The sequence below is a fragment of the Thermobia domestica genome, chromosome 12, assembly GCF_964235325.1.
Source record: "Thermobia domestica chromosome 12, izTheDome1.hap1.1, whole genome shotgun sequence".
Classification (NCBI taxonomy): domain Eukaryota; kingdom Metazoa; phylum Arthropoda; class Insecta; order Zygentoma; family Lepismatidae; genus Thermobia; species Thermobia domestica.
The window spans coordinates 205,677,751-205,700,448 of NC_137465.1; the positions used below are offsets into that span (position 1 = coordinate 205,677,751).

At 35.9% G+C, this 22,698-nt stretch overlaps 1 protein-coding gene across 10 annotated transcripts in view; it reads right to left on the minus strand.

Annotated features, from left to right (window-relative positions):
• The window catches only part of LOC145666975 (cilia- and flagella-associated protein 206), a 224,542-nt gene that overhangs the window by 49,851 nt on the left and 151,993 nt on the right, over window positions 1–22,698 (minus strand). For 2 of the 10 annotated variants that reach the window (XM_081734630.1, XM_081734626.1), the window contains exon 1: window positions 9,798–9,927. The exons of 2 other annotated variants lie outside the window; for them this stretch is intronic. Coding sequence is in view for 1 of the 8 variants with exons in the window: in XM_081734624.1 (XP_081590750.1) it covers window positions 9,451–9,475 (25 nt within the window). In the remaining 7 variants the exon portion in view is untranslated. Of the gene's footprint in view, window positions 1–9,450; window positions 9,491–9,709; window positions 9,928–22,698 lie in introns of those variants that run through there. 6 more of the 10 variants (XM_081734629.1, XM_081734625.1, XM_081734631.1 and 3 more) reach the window with 4 other exon arrangements.

Here is a 22,698-nt window from a genome sequence, read left to right on the forward strand (position 1 = left end):
TGTTTTGCAAGATGTTCTGTGTGCAAAGTGTAAAAGAATAGTAAGAAATGGTATTTTATGTGATATATGTGATCGATGGAATCACTTTAGGCGTGTAGACATACAAGAAGGCGAAATTCCTGATGAAAATAGCGAGTGGCAGTGTCCAAAGTGTCTAAACAACGAAAACACAACACGCGCGGGACAATGTCTAGACAAAAAAGGTCTGCAAAAATGCTTTAAATGCCAGCGAGTGGTTAAAAATGGAAAACAATGCGTAATATGTGAAGGAATGGCTCATTTTGGTAAGTGTAGTGGACTACAAAAAGGAAACTGTCCTGAAATCTGGGCATGTGAAAAGTGTAGGAACGGTAGTGAAACAAATGAAAATCAGAGTAATAATTCACTATATTCTGATCTAATACAACATATTTCCAAACTTAACAATGAAGTACAGTCACTAAGAGCAATAGTAAAGTGTCTACAAGATGATATTCACATTCTGCGACAAAATAAATCAGGTATAAATAGCAATCCCTATAATAGCAGTGAAAGTGCAAAGTACCATTATTTTGACGATACCGGTAGACCTACCTTAGTTTCGACTCAATCGCAATACATGTATAGTGAAGTGGTTAAGGGCAGAGCTGATCGAGCGAGTATTTCTCCGACGACAAGAAGTAATACCTAATGGTCACCAAGCGTAAGTAGACAAAATAGGTCAAATAGTGTAAAAGGCAATCCCGGAAAAAGTGATCAACAGAAAGACTGTATAAGGGAAACAAGTTATTTAAACTCTAGTGATGTGTTGCAAAAAAATCAATCTCATCCTTCCGCTAATAAAGTGAAAATGCCTAGACAAACAAAGGCACATAAAATAAACAGTAGTAGTGACACACTAATAGATTCATCTGTGTTATGTACAAATAGATTTAGTGTTCTAGCATCACTTGAAACAGACAATATGTGTAACACGGTATCTGAAATGGAAACGGAAAATAACCAGGCAATGAAACCCCTAAGGTGTTTTGATACGACCACAATAAAGAAAAACTGTATAAGGGATAAACAGAATGGTCCTCCCCAAGTCTTAATATATGCTGATAGTCACGGTAGAAGTTTGGCTAGTAAGGTGCGGGAAAATTTACAGCACAAAATAGCAGTGCAAGGGTTCATTAAACCAGGAGCAAAAACTAGTGATGTATTATCTGGTGTTAATTGTGAAACTGTAGATAAGATGGAAAACTATGTAATATTGTTTAGTGGTACTAATGATGTAGCATGCAATGAAGGAGATAAAGTAATTAAGAAAATTAGAAGTAAACTCTCAAAAGTAAAATATTCTAAAGTCATAGTAGTTAATGTACCTCATAGGTTTGACCTCACAAAAGAATCGTGTGTTAATGTAGCCGTAAAAGACGTAAATACAAAGCTAAAATCTCTCTGTGATCATTTTAGAAATGTTGTAATACTAGATGTAAGTAACTTTAAAAGAGAAATGTACACAGAACATGGCATGCACTTTAATCAAAGGGGTAAAAATTACATCTGTCAAAAAATTTGTAAAATAATTGGCGAAGATTTACATACGAAGTCTAAATTTAAAGCACCAATTTCAATGCCATGGAAAATACAGGGAAACTGACTTTCCCCGACCCCGTGAGTATGAGTAATACTACCTGGGGCCGGGTGAAAACCTCAAATATAACAAAGCCTGTTGATTTTACTGATATAAATGGTTTAATAAAAGTTAAAACTAACGGTAGCTGGATTCAAAACTCCAGCACAGATATAGGTATGCAAGCTCTACTCCTATTGCACTTAAACATACAATCCATAAGAAATAAGCTTGCTGAACTTGAAACATTTTTAGACCTCTTTCCTTGTGAAATACTCTGTGTGAATGAACACTGGCTCACTCCTGATGAGAAGTATATGTACGTACCAACGGGATATGAGGTAACAACCATTTTCTGTAGAGAAACATCAATACATGGTGGTGTAAGTATTTATGTTAAAAAAGAATTATTAATTGAATATACTGTTCTTAATCTACACCAATTTTGCATCAATCAAAATTTTGAAGTAGTTGGTATTTTATTTAAAAGTATAGGAATAATAATTGTATCTGTATACCGAACTCCTAAATCAGATGTGGATGTTTTCCTTAATGCCTAGGAAAAATTAGATAACTATCTCAGTAAGTACAAAAATTACAAATTATTTTATGTAGGGGATATAAATATTAATATTTTACAAAATACACATGTAAAAGCAATGCTTTGTAATGTCCTTCGGTCTCATAATTTCTACTATATTAATGACGAACCTACAAGGGAATTAGCATGTTTAGATAATATTATCACCAATGAAAAAAAGAATAGCGTATCATGTGGCACTGTACAGCCTTTACTGTCTGACCATGAAGGAGTATGGCTTTTGTTTCCAGTGAAATCACAAAAGACTCGAAACTACTGCGTTACCAAGAAAATTAGATTATTAGGTGAGACTAATGTAAAAAATCTAAGGTCTAGGTTAAGAGAAACTGACTGGAATAATCTTCTTGTAGAAAGTAGTGGCATCACAGAAGCCTTTAAAAACTTCCTGGGCACATTAAAAGAATATTTAAATGAGTGCTGTCCAGAAAAGACAAAAAAGATTAATGTTTGTTTAAATAAACCTACTAAGAGAACTCCAAAGTGGTATACGCGAGAGCTTGAAACACATAGGAATAGAGTAATTACTTTATATGACATAGCTAAGACGACGAGATCAACAAGAGATCAAGAAAAGTTTAAAGCTGCTAAAAGAATGTACAGAAAAGAAATCAAGGCTGCAAAGATTGCAGCAAATGAGAAATGGATTAATAGTTCAAAAAATAAATGCTCTGCAGCTTGGTCAATAATAAACAAAGAAATTGGAAACAATGTTACAAAAGATAGAACATGTATACCTCCAAGTGAATTTAATAAATACTTTATAAATATGAGTAACTTTGACGATTCCACGGAAAATACGGGTAACAAAATAGATTTTAGTAGTATGCTACCATTACAATGTAAAAATAAAATTAGGTCTCACTTTCAGTGGAACTTCGTAAATGCCAGAACTGTTTACTCAGTTGTCAATAAATTGAAAGTATCCAGTAGCGAAGACTGGTATGGACTTTCTAATAACTTATTGACTTAATAATAGAACCCTTGGTTTACCTACTAAATTGGATGCTCTTTGAGGGAATTTTCCCAGATTGCCTAAAATATACTATAACTGTACCAGTACATAAAAAGGATGATAAAAATGAGGTTAAAAACTATCGTCCAATCTCTTTAGTACCGATAGTTTCGAAAGTTTTTGAACAATGCATCAAAGATCAACTATCAACCTTCTTTGAAGAGAATGAGCTTTTTCATTCCTCGCAATTTGGATTTAGAAAAGGTCGTTCCACAGTTAAAGCTGTTGAAAATATAGTATCACAAGTATTAGACTGTTTTGAAAATAATATGAATGTTTGTGCAACACTATTAGATTTAACTAAAGCTTTCGATACAGTGTCACATGATATACTCCTTTCAAAATTGCATTATTATGGGGTTAGAGAAAAAGAACTGTCTCTGATTAAATCTTATCTCAGTAACAGAAAACAGGCTGTTCGCGTTGGTAATTCAATTTCAGAATTTTTGTACGTAACAACTGGTGTACCACAGGGAAGTGTCCTGGGGCCATTTCTTTTTCTAGTTTACGTTAATGATTTTCCAAGTTTTCTTTCTTTTAACAGTGTTTTGTATGCTGATGATACAACTGTCTTAACCATGGATAAAAATTTAAAAAACATTAAAACTAAAAACACTCAAATGTTAGAAGCGTGTTCAGTATGGCTAAATTGTAATAGGCTGCTATTAAATGAATCAAAGGCGGATGTTTTGTATTTTCATCTTAATAACAACATACATGATTTGAATGAGTGTCATTCTGTAAAATTGTTAGGAATCCACTTGGATCCAAAGTTAAACTGGAACATACATACTGAAAATCTATGTAGAAGACTATCTATAGTTATATATTTATTACGTAAACTAAAAACTGTTGTTAGTGAAAAAATACTTCTGTCAGCCTATTATGCTTTCTTTCATTCTCTATTGCTCTACGGTATATTATTATGGGGTAATTCAACTGGTGCTCAAACCGTTTTTAAATGGCAAAAAAAGGCAATAAGAGTGTTAAAGGGACTACGTGATAATGACTCTTGCAGACCTTTCTTTAAAGAGATGCAAATCATGACAGTGCCCTCAATGTATATCTATAGCTGTCTCATGTACATTAAAGAAAACTTGGAAAATATCAGTACCCGAAATAAAATTCATTGCTATGACACAAGATACGGAGATGACCTCGATACACCATATTTCAGGTTAAATAAAACACAAAAGAGTTATAAATACACTGCGATGAAGATTTATAATCTTCTACCTACAGAAATTCGTGGTATGTGTAATAGAAACTTCGAGAAACACTGTAAATCTTGGCTCATTGAAACAGCTGTGTATAGCGTTTTAGAATTTGAGAAAGAGTTAAAAAATAAAAAGTGACTAGTTATGTACTTATATATTCAATGTATATAGGGTGTTTAATAAGTAATGGTCATAAATTAAACCGTAGATAGTACATGCCAAAACTAACAAAAAAGTCTTAGTAAACATGTGTCCGCAAACGCTTCGTAACGGAGATAGGGGCTGTCAAAAGTTTGGGAAAATGAAGTTTAGAGACGAATATCTCAAAAAGTATGAATCGGACAGAGGGCGGTCCAATGAATCACTATCGAAGTCAGACATGCGCTATGCAGAAATGCATGGTTGATAACTCTGCAATGCGCGCGCAAGGGATTCCCCAAAGAAACGGAGGGATTCCCGGAAAATTGTCTAAGGAAAGGGGCTCGAGATGAACATCGAGGGCGAGTCTATCCACCAGTAATTCATACGTCGTGGTACCAGTACGAAAGCTCGAAAAGATACAAAATTGCGGACAATGTTTACGTGCCGTGTGTGGTTGGATAACCAACAGGAAATGAGAGAGGTAATCGAAGAAAGGGGGTGGTGCATGTTCTAAACTACTTCAGAGCACATTCCTAAGGCGAATGCACATGTACAGAGTAGTCCTTTACTGTACCAATACCAAGGTAAAACAAACGATGCGCGAAAATGAATGGAATGGCCGAAAGGAACACTGGTAGAACATGCAAGCCAGCTGGAAATACTGAATCGGGGTTGCAACAGACGTTGAGCTCACCTTGGGTGCATGATGTTACGGGTTCAAATCCGCTGAAGTGCCCACTGAATGCAGTGGTTCTGATCTCAGATTTTCGAGAAAGGGTGGAACAATGGTGCGGACATATTCAACAGGATGCCGACATCTTATCACGAGTACGTGGATCTTTGCGAAAACGAGTACGAGCATGCATTCGCATGAATGGATGACACTTCCAACATTTACTTTAATGATAGAGGTACGTTAATTTCTCATGCATCTCTTCTGTGGTTACACATCTGGGTATTTACTGTTTACCTTATGATTAATGCTGTACACATTACCAACATGACGATTTCTGTTAGTTGATATGGAGAAACACTACATGTCCATCATTTTTTGCTTGTTGTAATACATTTACGCGTTCAACATGCGGAATGTTTCAGATTCGCCTCCCACATACTCGAATGTTGTCATGTTTTCCCATTGCAATACAGTTTGCGGATATTCGTTACGTTAACTGCTTAGCACATAATGCTTCATCAGTGCCTTGCATACCGTTTGATTTACCTAAGTGCTGCCACACTTGTACGTATGCATTAGTTGTCGGAATTCTTCCTGGAGCAATTTTGAACGTACATCACCACACTTCGATTACCTCTGTCATTTCCTGCTGGTTATGCAACCACACACGGCACGTAAACATTGTCCGCCATTTTGTATCTTTTCGAGCTTTCGCCCTGGTACCACGACGTATGAATTACTGGTGGATAGACTCGCCTTTGATGTTCATCTCGAGCCCCTTTCCTTAGACAATTTTCCGGGATTCCTTCCGTTTCTTTGGCGAATCCCTTGCGCGCGCATTGCAGAGTTATCAACCATGCATTTCTGCATAGCGCATGTCTGACTTCGATAGTCATTCATTGGACCGCCCTCTGTCCGATTCATACTTTTTGAGATATTCGTCTCTAAACTTTATTTTCCCAAACTTTTGACAGCCCTTATCTCCGTTACGAAGCGTTTGCGGACACATGTTTACTAAGACTTTTTTGTTAGTTTTGGCATGTACTATCTACGGTTTAATTTATGACCATTACTTATTAAACACCCTGTATATTTTGTATAATCTCTTGACGTTGTCTATTGCAACAAATGTTGTTTAACGACAATAAAAATATTCTATTCTATTCTATTCTTCTAACTATATCCTTCTTGTGAGCTCACAAAAGTTGCAAGCAAAATCCTTGGCCTTCATGCCACATTTGCTTCTTGTGAAAGGATCTTTAGCACATAGGGGAACATGAAGAAATGAATGAAAAAACGGAAGAAGCAGATTTAAGGACGAATGGACCGTGTGAAAAAGAAACAGACACTTCTATACCTACAGAATCTGATGATGCTGACGCTAATGTCGATGTGCCATATGCAGAGACTGGCGAATCTGATATATCTGGCAACAGTGAGAACAGTGACATCTGATGCAGAAACATATAAAAATCAGTTAAACATGAGAACTGTCGAGTTTGTAGTATATTCATATAACAAAAGTCCTACGTGTCTTACATCATACTTCTTGCTTGGTAACTTGCCTACTTTAATAAAAAAGACTGTATTCACTGTATTAGCTGCGATTTTTATTTCCGCAATACCAGTGCCATATCTGTATTAAACAATCATAAAAACGAATATATATATCAGGGTTGGCAAAAACCATGGTTTTTATTTAAAAAACCAAAAAAAAACGGTTTTTTTGGTTTAAACCAGGTTTTTATGGTTTAAATGATTTGCTCTATATATTCATATCATATATGGACAGAAATAAGTTTGTTTCGCCTTGATGCTATTATGCAACAACCGGGTTATGCTGGAAGGGGTCTCATAAGCTTAAAGCGGAATAAAACCGCTTCTCGAGTTACATCCGAGAGAAATTGTCCTCCATTTGAACTCGGAACCAGGACTAATTGGCCACAAATGCGTTACGTCTGCCGACTCACTCACGAAGGAATCCTGATATACGTTGTACTGATCTTTACATGCTTCTTAATATAACTGTCAAGAGTCATTTCAGAAGGACAAAAAGATAAACAGTTGCACAAGTGAAACCATTACACAGAATTACATATGAACAATTTCAAAGTACTACGGAGTACAGAAGAACTAATTTAGTTCAAGTTAGTTAACAACGACTTTTATTGGTCCAAATTAAAGAAATACGCCGACTTAATCTGCATATTAATAAGAAAAGTGAATAAAGATACGAATTATTTGAGTCCACTTTGGCTCAGACTCATTTATACATAAATAGATACCAAAGATACTTATTTCACTAAATGCCTCTCGTGGGGTCTGTATGAACCCCCCCCCACACACACACACAAAAAGTACGGCATTTTCGATGTATTTTATCAATAGTAAACATTGAAACGAAACAATATTTAGAATTTTTCTTCGATTGCAATTACATAACAATAATAACAACTACAAAAAAATATCAAAATAAACATTTATAAACTTGTAAAAAAAAGTTGCTTTTGTAGTATAAACTTTTTGAGTAATGAATGAGGAATTTAGGTCTGAATATAATACGAATAATATACGGGAGTGAAACGTGATAACCCACAAATGTGTGTCCATCAAGATTTTACAAACACTTACACTTTTACGAACATTTTTTTGTTTTTTGGTTTAAACCAGTTGTTTTTTTTGAAAAAACCAGCTGGTTTAAACCTTGGTTTAAACCAGCCAACCCTGATATATATATGACTTTTTTTTTTTTAAATATCAATGAGATATTTAAATTTTAAGAATTTCATTAAATTATCCATCTCTAACTTTAGTTATCTTATGGCATATGTCCGGGCACTGAATTTATAACCAAATCATGAAAACCAATGAAAGAATTACACGTTTTCAACCATTCTTTTGAGTGGTGTACTTAAACTTAATATGCACACGGAAATTTTCAAAAACGCTAGGAAATGTCTCCTTTTAATTTTTAATGGAGAGTTTATATATCGAGTTTCATCTAACTTGATGGGCTCGTGAGGTACTATATGTTAGGCACATATCTTTGAACCCCTCTTACTTTCTTAGAATAAGCTCCCCCTAGCAATGGGGGGCCAGCTTTTTCACCTACTTTTTTGCGATGTTTTATTCCGATTCGGTCGTCTTATGGTTTTCATACGTTAAATTTACTCGCATTTAATTCAGTCGGTTTCCAAGCGAGCGTTAGCGAGTGAAGGCGGATAGGATAGAATTTTAGATTTCTGGGCTGTCGGCATCTAAGGCCATTGAGCCCTTCACGTTTTTGAGAGATGATGTCCCTCGCCGAGCACACAATCCGGAGAAAGGGAAGGAAGGAAGCGGCCTGGGACCTATAAGTTAGGTACCACCCCGGCATTTGCCTGGTATGAATGAGGAAAACCCAGAAAAAAAACCTTATTCAGGGTGGCTGGCCTGAAAAAGCGTTTTACACTTTTTCGACCGAGTGGCCCCACCGGGAATCGAACCCGGAACCGCTCGCTCCCGAGTGAAGGCGGGTTAGAGCCCCGCAGAGCACGTTGTTTTCTGTCTTCGCTACGAACAGTTCACTTTTTCTCTCACATAAATCACTCACAATTACCTTTACGGTTTGTACAGATCCCCTACTGTATCTAAAAAATTGTGTACGATATTTTCTTACCATCATCAATTTCTCCTATAAATCACTGATTTTGGCCCCCAATTCTAAATAATAACAAAAAAAAAAAACTAATGTGGTATGCAATTTATGCGCATACTCTCCATCGCTAATGAGCCTGCACCCTGTAGATACTCTCCCGTGCGGAACCCCTTCCCGTGCTCCTATCCTTGCTCGCTTAGATAGCACTCTCGCCATTAATGACCACCTAGTACAGTTAATTTTATTAATAGTTGTTTTTATGGTAAACGACCGAACTCGTAAAGGGAAGTCCTCGTGAAGTGAATCTGCACCAATGAATGCAATTTTCATAAGAAACAATTTTTGATACTACGAGTAAATTTTGTGTAGAAACATTTCGTTATTTCCCTCCGTTACTACAGCATATACGTTTTAGATTAATTAACAAGACAGTGGGTTAAAACATTGTCACATTATGCTCTATTGTCTGTTCACCTAATATTGCATCAATACGCGAACTCGTATAGCCCTGAATTTAATTGTCGTTTTTTCTCTCTAATTAGTCATCCAACACTGATGACCTTTATTACCATTTTTGTTACTCCATTCTGACATTTCGTCTGATTCTGTTCATTTCCCCACAAATTTTGTATTTCGGAACCGCCATCTGCGGCACGTAACCCGAAAAGTGTGCTTCTAGAGGTAAATCAATTAACAAACATTATTTTTTTTTTTAATATTATAAAAGTTATATCTTCTTTTGTAATTCTTCACTGACTGTAATATAAAACCTTTCAAAACATTTTTTATGTGATCATTACTTATGTTGAATGTAATAGTGCAACTTACATTAATGTAATAAAATACCTACATAAAATCACAGAAATATTTAATAACAAAATACCAAGACAAGATATCTTTTTCAGAAGTAAATAACCTTTAACAAATAACTACACATGCGCATGTCGTCTGCTAGCACAGGCAAGCACGAAAGGTATTTGTTTTGTTTATATTTTCGTACATTCGTAACAAGGAAATGACGACACCATTCGGCACACCGCAGTACATTGTTCTCATTGGTTGTTCTATGACTGCATCATATAAATCGATATTTCCTGTATGAAAAATTGTGAGAGAGTATAGTGCCCAATCACCAGATCTTAAATAATTAAGCATATTTGTTTGATCATTTGCATACATGTTTTGGTTACAATCATGAATGAATGCGTAAGAATAAAATGTACACAACGCTTCAGAAGGACTCTTGGTACCCAAGAGAAGTAGGAATTTCTTGGGATAAACTGAATATCATTTCCTTTTTATGATTTGGTTATGTGTATTATTATCATTGTCATCCATTAAAAGTTACATGTACTTTTACAGAATTTTGAAAAATACTCTTAACGTAAATTGTGTGATTTATGTTGCAATAAAAGAAAATTGAATTTTAATCAACAAACTCTACGTATGAAAAGCATGACAAAGCGAATTCAAACTACAATCAAGGGTTTCTTTCTGGAAAATATTTCCGGGGGTGGAAGAGCGTCTTCGGATGCTTGGGGCAGTATGAGCAGAAATACTCAGAGGCGATTTATAATGGCCTATAGATCTTGATCCTTCCCAAAGAAAAAAAAAAAGCTTTTTTTTTCATCCGATATACAAGACATAATGTTATACTACAACCAGGTTTATTACTATTTTGGGTGTAGCCCCCATCCCAGAAACAAAATCGTAAATATGTTACTGTTTTAAGAAGAAAAGTTGACAGGAGAATTTTATTCTACGGATACTCCGTAAAATAATTCAAGACGAAAAAATATTACATATTTTAGTTTTGTTTTCTCTCTATTTTAAAAAAGAATGAAGAACATGCGCACGCGTTCAAGTGATTACTAACTAAACTTGTAAGTAATAAATAATACATTCTGTTTATTATAATTGAAACATGTGTAAGTCAATTATATTTACTATGATTTTAAAACTGGTACCTTTCTAAACTTACTGAGAATTTCTCTAAATGGATAGCAAACATAAAATAAATGTTTATTTGAACTAGGACTATTATCTAAAGTTGTTCAAAATAGCGTCTTATAGTAATTTGAATTAGAATGATTAGTCACAAAACTGTTTTCAATATATCACACACAGAACTTATAGGATTATCTACATTTTTTGAAAATGTGTAATTGTATTAATTTTAATATTAGAGGATTTATATACCAAAGAATTAAATGTGGGGAAAAAATTATTTTACTGATAATACATGTTAAATCATTTCATAATTCATACAAAGACATTCCCTATGTAAACCAAATGTCTACTTCCTTGTATTTTGGATACATACTACTCAAGAACTGGATTAAAAATTCTTCACTTGCAACATTTCCTTCTTTACACAGTGGTCGAATGATGAGTTTCCGAGTTGATTTTTTTGTGATGTCAATATTCGATTCATTGTGCTGAAAGATCTTTCAACAGTACCCGTTGACACACGCACAGTGGCGGATTAACGCACAGGTACACTAGGCACGTACAAAAATTACTTGATAGCAGGCACGTAGCCAGGATTTCGTGAAGGGGGGGGTCCGTGACATGAAATACTGTGGTCATCACAAAAGGGGCTCGATCATTCTAAACTATTTTACTGGAACATATATTGGTTCGTTTAGCCAGGATTTCGTAACGGGGGGGGGGGGTAACATGAAATAATGAAGGCCCAGGAGCTCGATCAATCTAAACTACTTTACTATCAACATATATTGGTTTGTTAGGACAATAAAATGAAGATATGTTGGCAAGTATTTTAATAAACTATGAAGAAATTTCGAGCAAAATAATAAAAAATAGTATTGAAAAAGATTTTACAATATTTACGTCCTTCTTCTGTTCATTCAAATATAAAAATTTTCCTTTCGTTATGACCTCAATTATTATAAAAAGTACATACTCAATACTGTCTTGTAAACTATCTTCTAATATAAATAAAATAAAAAGTTTGTGTGTTTGTCTGTCTGTGTGCGGCCTGGAGACCAGACGAGTGGACCGAGAGTTACCAAATTTTGGTCAGGGGTACCTTGGCCCAGGCCCCAGGTCAAGACGAAGTGTTTTTTTTTAAATTTCGAAACAGGGGGGTCTCAGGGGGGCGTTTACCGGAACCGGCTTGGGAACCAGAAAAATTGACCGAGAGTTACCAAATTTTAGTCACGAATACCTTGGTCCAGGCTCCAGACCAGAGTTAATCGTTTTTGTCGAAATTCGAATCAGGGGGGTCTCAGGGGGGCGTTTACCGGGACATGTAAAAGTAGTTGAAACTGACCGATATTTATTTATTTATTTAACATCACCAGATGCAGCTCAGAGGTCATTTTACACTGGATATCCAACAACATTAACAATGGAAAGGATTTGGGAAGGTATCGGCCAGGGCCTGTTTAGTAGGTGCCATGCCGGCATTTGCCTGGTAGGACTGAGAGAAACCCTGGAAAACCTCAGTCAGGATGGTCGGCAGCGGGATACGAAGCCACGACCTCCCGAATACGAAGCCAACGCTCTACCACTTGAGCTATTTTGTCGAATTCATATTTACGCGGTCGCTGAAATCAATGGTGAAACTCGGATTGCATTAACTTCCAAATTCACGCTATTCGGCTCCGGGTCGGGGGGTCACCGAAGGGGGGTGAGATACCAAGACATATAAAAGTAATCCAAAATGACGGATATTAGTGTCAAATCCATAGTTTTCGCGGTCGCTGAAATCAATGGTGACACTTCCATTAGCGATGACTTGCAAATTTAGTTACAATTGTATGCGGGCCGGGAGTCAGCGGAGGTTGCATACCGAGACATATAAAAAATAGCCCAAAATGACCGATATTAGTATCAAATCCATAGTTTTCGCCGTCGCTGAAATCCATGGTGATACTCCCACAGGCGTTGACTTCCAAATACAGCCCCTGTGCGAAGCATGTGTATGTTCAACTAGTTTTACAATATATGCGTTCCTTTCTCTGTTGAATCAAATGCTAACAGAACTTTCTTTCAACATAAATTTTTGTTTTTATTATTCCGTCAACTATTGTCGGTTCCAAATGACAGGTTGAAAAAGCAATAGAAAATTGTCTTTGAAACAGCATGTTTGATACTGCAAGGATGCGATGACGAAAAACTATGATTTAAAATGTTCACGCTGTTACACAACGGCACTATGATTTCGAAAGCTTGAAATCTCCCTGACTAGTAGCGGAAATTCTGAGAATTCCATAACTTTTCTTGAAGTTTCACATTCCGCGACTCTTCCAGAATATCTCGCTTACCTCGCCATCATATTGCAAGTAATACAAAATCTCCTCATAAGAAAGAGTAAGCAAAAGCTTCCTGTAGTTTTCTTTTTAATTTTTAACGCTGATCCTTCTTTTTGTCATTTCATTTTATTTTATCCTTCCTTATTTTTTTTCATTTCTGGTCTCGAAGGGGGGGGTCCGGACCCCCCGGACCCCCCCCCCCCCTTGGCTACGTGCCTGCTTGATAGGCTTATTTTATAATTTTTGAATAAAACACTAATCTAATGTTGCACTTCCATTGTTTTTTTTAAAGCGCTGTGCATGGGAATAAGGCACCGGTTTCATTTGCTGAAGCGCCCGCCTATGAACGCACATCGTATTCGCTTTCTTTTTGTTCTCTAGCAGATTAAAAAACTAAACAGAGGGCGCTGTCGACTTGGATTTTTTAAAGGATTGTAGAGGAAGCAGCATAACAAAGAACGAGACAGTGTTATCTAGTTCTAGGTTTACGTTGTTATTATGCACTAAGGTGATGACATTTTTTTTCTCAAAAATTATTTCGTGCGGCACGAAATGAATGAATTTTTGTCTATTCATGAGTAAAATGACGTTTATTCCATTGAAATATTAAAAAAGGTCACGCACAAACCACTTTGAAATGTTATGTTGATCATTTTAGCATTATTATTATTATTATTATTATTATTATTATTATTATTATTATTATTATTATTATTATTATTATTATTATTATTATTATTATTATTATTGATTACAAGCTGACCCTTTCTATCAATCTGGTGACGAAGCGAGTTTAATAGGTACCAAAAATGGAGGTTAATGGAGATATATCCAGAGTGTATTATTATAATTAAACATATAATATTTTATTAGTGCCTGCCTTTTTTATTTTGTGTAATTGTTATTTGCTTGTTTTTAAACAACAAATTCAATAGGGACATTCCATGTGAAATCAACCAATGAAATGGCAAAATCACCCCTGACGATCTTAGATTTTTGTAAAAATTGGTGCACAGCTTTACAGTGGTAGATGAAAAAATCCCAAACATTACCTCTCTCCTCCAGAAAGTGTCCCCATACAGGGTGTTCAAAAATGCCCCAAAACAGCATATTTTCAGTTACAGTGATTATTAAAAATTGTCATAAAATGGTTAATATGTGCATTAGAGACGTGGAAGAAACACCATTGGAAAGCTTAAAGATTGCTCTAGAAATTGTACTATAATAAAAAACTGTAAAATAAAAAATAACACTTCAAAAATTCAAATTTTAATTTTGAATTTCGCATACCACAAAGTTGCATTTTGGGCACTCAGTGGGATCCGATTCAAAATTCAACATAAACCAAGCATTGCACGATATTGACCATGTGAATATCTGGGTTCAGATCGATAACCATTTGCCTGGAGCTATTTACCTGCAGCATCAAAGGAATTTATATTCAATTTCATTTGTTTCTTGATGTATTCATTTGAATTTACACAATTATTCACCTTTTGAGTTATTTAGAGAGGTATTACGTTTCCAAACAGTACTTAATACAGGTCATTATTCTTGTTAGTCAGTATGGATGTTTCTAAATTTATATTGGCTACATTGATACATGTTATTTTCATCTCTTTTTTTCAGGATTGCTATTACAGAACATATTATGAAAGGGAGGGATATATTTTCCTTCCTTTTACAATATTTGTATTAAATGTGTTATGAAACACAGTGACACTGCTCACAATCACTTCACACACTGTCAGCACAAACAATTAGTCAATAAAGTTTTTTCCTATTTCAATTATCCACTTCCACATATCTATGATAGCAATCCTGAAACAAAGGAATGAAAAAATCATGTATCAATGTAGCCAATATAGGTTAGAAACATCCATACTGACTAACAAGAATAATGACTTGTATTGAGTACTGTTCGGAAACGTAATACCTCTCTAAATAACTCGAAAGGTGGATAATTGTGTAAATTCAAATGAATACATCAAGAAACAAATGAAATTGAATATAAATTCCTTTGATGCTGCAGGTAAATAACTCCAGGCAAATGGCTATCGATCTGAACCCAGATATTCACATGGTCAATATCGTGCAATGCTTGGTTTATGTTGAATATTGAATCGGATCCCATCGAGTGCCCAAAGTGCAACTTTGTGGTGTTTTAGTACATATATAGGACCACAATCTGGACAATTTTGAACAAATTCAGAGGGGCATTTCTATGCCAAGTTCAAATCTTAATTTGAATTTGAATTTTTGAAGTGTTATTTTCTTTACTTTACGGGTTTTTTCAATATAGTACAACTTCTGGAACAATCTTTTCAATCGTGTTTGTTCCACGTCTCTAGTGCACATATTAACCATTTTATGACAATTTTTAATAATCACTGTAACTGAAAAATGCAATTTTTGACATTTTTGAACACCCTGTATGGAGACACTTTCAGGGGGAGAGGTAATATTTGGGATTTTTTCATCTCCCACTATAATAAAGCTGTACACCAATTTTTACAAAATCTGAGATGGTCAAGTCTGATGACTTGTTGATTTGACATGGAATGTCCCAATAACAATATGAAAACTCAATTACAATTTCTTTAATTTGTTACGTATTTAATATATGCATTAAATGCCTTTTCTATTTGAGTTCCTGAGTAGAAGAAACATGTAGTTCAAGAAGAGCTTTTTCTTTTTTAAGACGGAGAAGAACAAGGAAACCTGGGCAAAACTCACTCCAATTTCAAGCGTCATCAAGAAAAAGGCAACGCGGCAATTTATGAAGCTCCCTTGAGTGAACGGAGTCGCATACCCCTAAAAAACCACGTCATTGGACGCTTCAAATTTCTTGAGCCGAAGAACGGTGAGAGAGCGTCGGTATAATTGCTGTGGAACTTAAAGCCCTATGGAGCAAAACATTGAACTTCCTGTATGTATCTGATCAAGCTATTTTTGCAAAATTAGCAAACCTTCTGAAATACTATGAGCGCTGCAGAAAAAAAAAACATCTATTCATTTAATTAACTGTTTTACGTGGCCAAAGTGAATAGCGAATGGATGTGCGAAGAGGATAAGAACTTCTACAAATTTCAAATTGAAAGTAAGATCAGGTTGATTATTCCACTGGCAAACCTTATTGCAAAGATCATCCATTCATCCAAGCGAAGGAAGGCAATGGAAGTGACTGTGTCGACATTTACCAGTCAGCAACATCTTATTTTTCCGCAAGTAGCACGAACTCATCCGACAACAGCGAAGAGAGTCCCTGGGAGAATGAGAATGCAGCATCAACGAGCAGAAAGAAGCGTAACTCAACGCCTTGTTACAAGCTCAAAGCTGTCGTCTCAAGTAGCAGTAAAAGCCTGCCGCCGGCTTTCTGGTGAGGGCATTGAAATCCCAACCCCATGTCAGTCAGCAATCCACAAGGCTATCTATACGAGAGCTGCTCAGGTGAAGAAACACTTGGTAAGCACGCTTCATCTGGAGAAGTGGAGCACACACTTTGACGGCAAACGCATTTATGGCTCTGAATATCTGGCCGTGGTCCTCAAGAATGAAGGAAAAAAATTAAGTTGATTGCGCTCAAATTGAAAGATGAAAAAGCTCAAAGAATCGCATAAAGACTCTAGGGTATGTTAGAGGAGTCCAACCTGTGGAGTTTAATTGCTGTGATTGCTGCCGACACAAGTATGAACACCGTGAAGCAGAGGCGGATCCAGGACCGACTTCTGGGGAGGGCGGTGGGTTGTCATAATGTTACTTTTAAGGGCTCCAAACTCTGGGATGCATTTTATTTATATATATAAACAAGAAAGTTTCCTCTTCTGGGGGGGGGGGGGCGATCGCCCCTGTCGTGAAGAAAAGCAAATGTTTGAACAGAAAAGTCACCCGAAATCCAAGTTCTTCAGTTGCCAGCACCTTGTGCTGGGTTGCGTTATTCGCGTTGTCATGGACGATGAGCTACATGGGTCGACCAAATCACTAAACATCGAGTACTTCTGTGTATATGATTTGATGAGCAAATATGATAAATTGAAAGCAGCCTTCAGCAATGGTAAAATGAGACTAAGGAACATGCAGCTGGAGAGACGACGAAGTTTTTCTACTACCTCGCTCGTGTCTTCCGTCACTTCACTGAGAGGAGTGACATCCATTTCGTGAAGTTTCAATAGATCCCAAACATAGAAATGCACGCTGGAACTCTCGTGGCATTCTAGCCCTTCTTGCGTTTATTCTGATACCTGAAACCCGGAACAGGCTGCATAAAATCTGTTCATTCATTCCTACTTATGGACTGACCATTGGTTGAGCATTCGATTGTTTCATGCTGAAGATGTTGATTAACTATCTGCAACTCTGAGTGACTACCCAACAGGTCTCAAATGCTTGAAAACCCACCTGAAAGATGAATCTCCAATTAACGTTGCCCGAAGCAACCAGTGCTGTGAGCGTGCGATCAAAGTTTTGTAAGATTTGTATGACTCCTGCCGCAAGAAGGGTAACTTCCCACTGAGATTCATCCTGTCTACTGACATTATAGTGAATAATTGACTTTCTTGTATGTTTGATGCAAGTATATAATATTGCATGTATGTGATTCTAAAGCTTATGATCAATTTTGTATCTGCCTAAATTGACCCAAAAACTGGCAAAAAAAAAAAAAAAAAGCTGATAAATAATTTTAAGATCATTTTGTGCGTGAGGTTTTTTCATCATACCGTCTCGAAAGTGAGATTTTCTCTAATCTTGAATGAAAGTTCATCAAATTACGATACAGGGAAAGGAGGTTGCATAAATGTCATCACCCTATTATGCACACGTTGCGTCGATAATTGAATTAGTATGAGTGGTTTAAGAAAGAAATTATCAGGAGCAGAAAGACGCAAGTTAAATAGAGAGAAGGAAGAAAACGAAAGAGTGCAACTGAAGAAATTCCTAAACTCGAAACGTTTTTTGGTAGCAGGGAAAGTGATAAGACAACAAACACGTCAGCACATGATACAGTTGCGGATAGTGTACAGCAAGAATCCAACGTGAACATCAATGATAGTGGCATAGATGAGGTTAATGCTTGCAGTTCTACAACAACTCCAGTGACTTTGAAGAATCTCGAAAAGTTCGACTGAGATGGCTGGTAAAAGAAACGACAGTTTGGAAAAAGTTACAAACGAAATAATGATCACAGATTTTGAGATTAGGAATACCGATACAGATACTACAAGCAATAAATAGTGATGTGAGTGAAGCAACAGAAGTAATTGCAGGATTGGAAGCATATTTGCAAATTGTTCGTACGGAGTTCGATACATTCGAAGAGGAAGTAAAGAACATAAGTGGATGTCAGGAATATCTGCATGACAAGGGACGGAAGAAAAGTAGGAAAAGTACTCCCGATGAAACACACACACACAAAAAAAGGGAAAACAAATGTTTACAGGGAGAGAACGATTTCGTATGGAGACATTTAACGCAATTGTGGATTCCCTCATTTCTGAATTGTGTAGAAGGAAAAAGGCATACAACGTGATAAATGAAAAATTCAATTTCCTCGCAAAACTGGATAGTGTGGGCTGTGAAATCATCCAAGTAAAACCATTGCATTGGTTCTTCATTACAAAGATGACTTAAATGACAGTTTTTCAAATGAATGTGCTCATTTCAAAGCTCACTTGAAAGCGTGTGGTGTAGCCATCAAAGCTGCATCTGAAATGTTGAAGTACATTCGGACAAAGAAACTCGAAACCATCTTTCCCAATGTAGATATTTGCCTATGAATTTGTATCTGCGCTAACTTCGAAGTGTTCAGAGGAAAGATCTTTTTTCTGTGTTAAAACGCGTTAAGAATCATTTACGGTCCAGAATGCACAATAAAAAATTTTCAGCTCTTAGTAAAATGTGTATTGAAAGCGAACTGTTAAGATATATTTTGAACCAGTTGTTAGTTTATTTGCAGACGCTAAAACCATGAAGAAATGTTTTACTCTGTAAAAATATCGTACTACAGTAATTGTTGATGTTCAAAGATAAAAAGATGACATGTATGCATTCAAATTATGACATGTAAATATATGCCTGTAACCACTATAAGATTCAAAGCATCATAAATGTTTGTTTTATGTAATGTGATGAACGGATATTTTGTATACTGGTACGTATACGAGATTTTAATCATGAGTTGTGCTGGTGTTTTATGAGAAGTGCGTAGGTGTATGTTGTGGAGGGGGCGCCTTATGTCAGAGTGCCTAGGGGCGCCAGAAACCTTAATCCGCCCCTGCACACGCACAGTTAATAGGGTAGGTAGGGAGAAATCGGATAAGTCAAAATCAACTCTTGTGATTGGACATTAAAATAATACTCTTGAAATAGGTGGAACATCTCCACAAACATCGAAGTCCTGGTAAAGTTATTTTAATTATAGATGGACATTGTTCCCACACATCCCTGTCTGTACTAGACGTGTGTGAAAAATATGATATAGAAGTGTTGTTGTTGCCACCTCACACAACACATGTTCTACAGCCGCTTGATGTTTGTGTTTTTAAGCCATTAAAAGCATATTTCAATCAGCAGGCAACAAAAAAAGTTTATTTGCGCCATTTGCATATCACAATCATTGTGATCTGATTTCCCCCAACACTGATCCGATTTACCCCACAACGTTGGAGTAAATCGGATCGATCTGTCATCTGTTACAAAGTGAAATTTTTGGGGTAAGAACTATAAAATTTAAAAACATTTCATTACAGTCTATTAGAAGAAGGTTCACTTATTATTTTACATGTACTTTTCGTTTAAATAGAAGCAAATTAAACTTCCAATTTGACGTTTTCTGCAAAGCTGATCCGATTTTCCCCTATCTACCCTATTGTCACAAATGAGCATTTTACTGCGTCATAACCTAGAGCAGTGGTTCCAAAACTTTTTTTGAGGGGGGCTAACAACATTTTACTGAACGCCCTCAATATTGGACACTTGTCTGCTTTTTAGTAATAATAATATAAATTATAATACTATAAGACAATAGTCCCTTTAAAAAAGTGACTTCATGTAGTACTGAACATTGTTTCTACCATTCGAGGCATTGACTGGTACAGTGTATCTCAAAATCGATTTTAACTTCTTCTTCTTCTTCTTCTTCTTCTTCTTATTATTATTATTATTATTATTATTATTATTATTATTATTATTATTATTATTATTATTATTATTATTATTATTATTATTATTATTTTCGTAACACACTTTATGGGACTGCGTGACACATCAATGTGTTCTGACATCCCGATTGGGAATTTACTGTACTAGAGTTGAACTCAGGATATATTTAATGATGACACACTGTTATTCACACTTTCGCAAAAATTTGAAGGATTTTACATCTACTTGTAAATAATCTTCATCTATGTCATGAATATAGTGGCAAAGATTTCTGTCATCTGAGTTTTACCAGCTGAATACGATCAAGAGTTCCAAACAAGGAACACGCGGAGATTAGACCTACTGCGTTCTGTTAACCAACACCAACACTTACTGCGTCCTGTTAACCACAAATGCCCGGAATTCTGGCGAACAGGTGGCTGGTTCCTACACCATGACAACAACCCCGCACAAAGGGCCTTGTCTGTGAATAGCTATTTGGGCGCTCAGGGCTGGGCTATCATTTTCCACTCTCCGTATTCGCCGAACCTAGCACTGTGAGACTTTTTTTCTTTTTTCCGAAAATGAAAACATATCTAAAAGGGAAGGGTGGAGTTTCGCAGAGAGTAGGGCTCTGGACGATATCAAAATTAAAGAGTTCCAAGATGTGCTTCAAATAGTGAGAAAAAGACTGAAGAAGTAATACATTGCATCTAATGGAGAGTACTTTGAAGGAAACTGAAAGAATTTTATATATAAAAAAAACATAAATGATACATAATAAATTATTTTTAGAACAAAGTCCGGTTTCTTTTGGGTCTCCCTCGTATATATATATATATATATATATATATATATATATATATATATATATATATATATATATATATATATATAATGCAAGTCTTAATTTGTTATCAAAATCTGTCATAGGTTCCTGACTCTTTTTTAAAATATTCATCAATATTTATTTATTATCGATTGTCAGTTTTCTCAACGGAGATTGATTTATTATTGTGCCATAGAAAGCCATAGATAGTAATTAAATATGGCAATATTTATAAACAGTTGTAGTAATCGCTTAGATACATGACCTTCGCCAATATCACTAGAAATGTTGTGCAATAAATATCTGTAATATTATGATCAAGGAGTAAACTAGGAAGAAAGATTGTTCTTGCGTCAAACTAACACTCCCTCCTCTCCTCTTCTTGTCGTTTCACTAACTATTCCGTCAGTCAATTCATTCTTGTTTACTGCTGTCTTACGTGTTAGTTGTATTGGAAGAGTTTAAACTATAGGGCACTGCCCTACCATCACACTCGGTAGACACTTCCAACTATGTCTACCGTTAACTTGCGTAAAGAGGAATTGCATAAATCAAGAAGAAGAAGAAACGTTGGCCCAACGTAGTTCAAAGTTTTAGGTTGGCCACCCAACAATTTGTCGTTATTTACCCAACAGCATATGTTGGCCAATCAACAATTTGCCGTCATTTATTCAACAGTTTATGTTGGCCAACCAACAATTTGCCGTCATTTGCGACCTCATATTTCCAATATCAATTGTACTTCTTTTAAAAAGGAAAACGTTAGAGGTTAAGAGTTTCTTGGCAAATGGCCGACCAAGCAGACAGTTACAACGAAGGGTCAACATTGACATGGGTAACCCCAATGGTTACCAACCGGTGTATCTTGCAGTCCCATGGGATGTGTCGCGAAATTTTAGAAGTTAATGAACCAATTAGTTAAAAAAATCAATTTTGTGACAGACTATAATGGCAGCAACAGCCTCCAACGACGGCAACAATATCCAGTATTACATCGCACTACTTTATAGAAACTTAAAAGTCTTACACTATTATCAGTGGCGTATGCAAGGGAAATTTCAGAGTTTTAACCTTCTTGAGCAACATATTATGGAAAAATAACCATTATCTAGTTTTTGAAAATAAACAACATTGTTCATATAAGAATATGAAAATTCATGGTCTTATTGACATCGACACTTTATTGAGAAAAGCTGTTTGCCAATAAACAGATAACTAATGAACAGACAACTAACGTCACGCTTTGTTTGATGATTCAACGACACCTGTGTATGAATCCTCGTTAGTAGTTGTCTCTTTACTTCAACGAACAGTTGGGTATGCGGTAATCAATCGTGTCGTAATATGGGCAAAATTGGATGCAAATCTGTGATATTTGATTTTACTCTTTTTATTCGCGTGAACCAGTTGAATACATTGAAAAACATGCAAATACTATAAAATGCGAGAGAAACTGTTAACGAAGAGTCGAAGCACTTGTTAATTTTTATAAAAGGCATACTCTGCAAAAAAATCGCTCAGTGATCGGACGGTGCACTGAGTCGGACTCTTGAAAGATACTGACAAAGTGG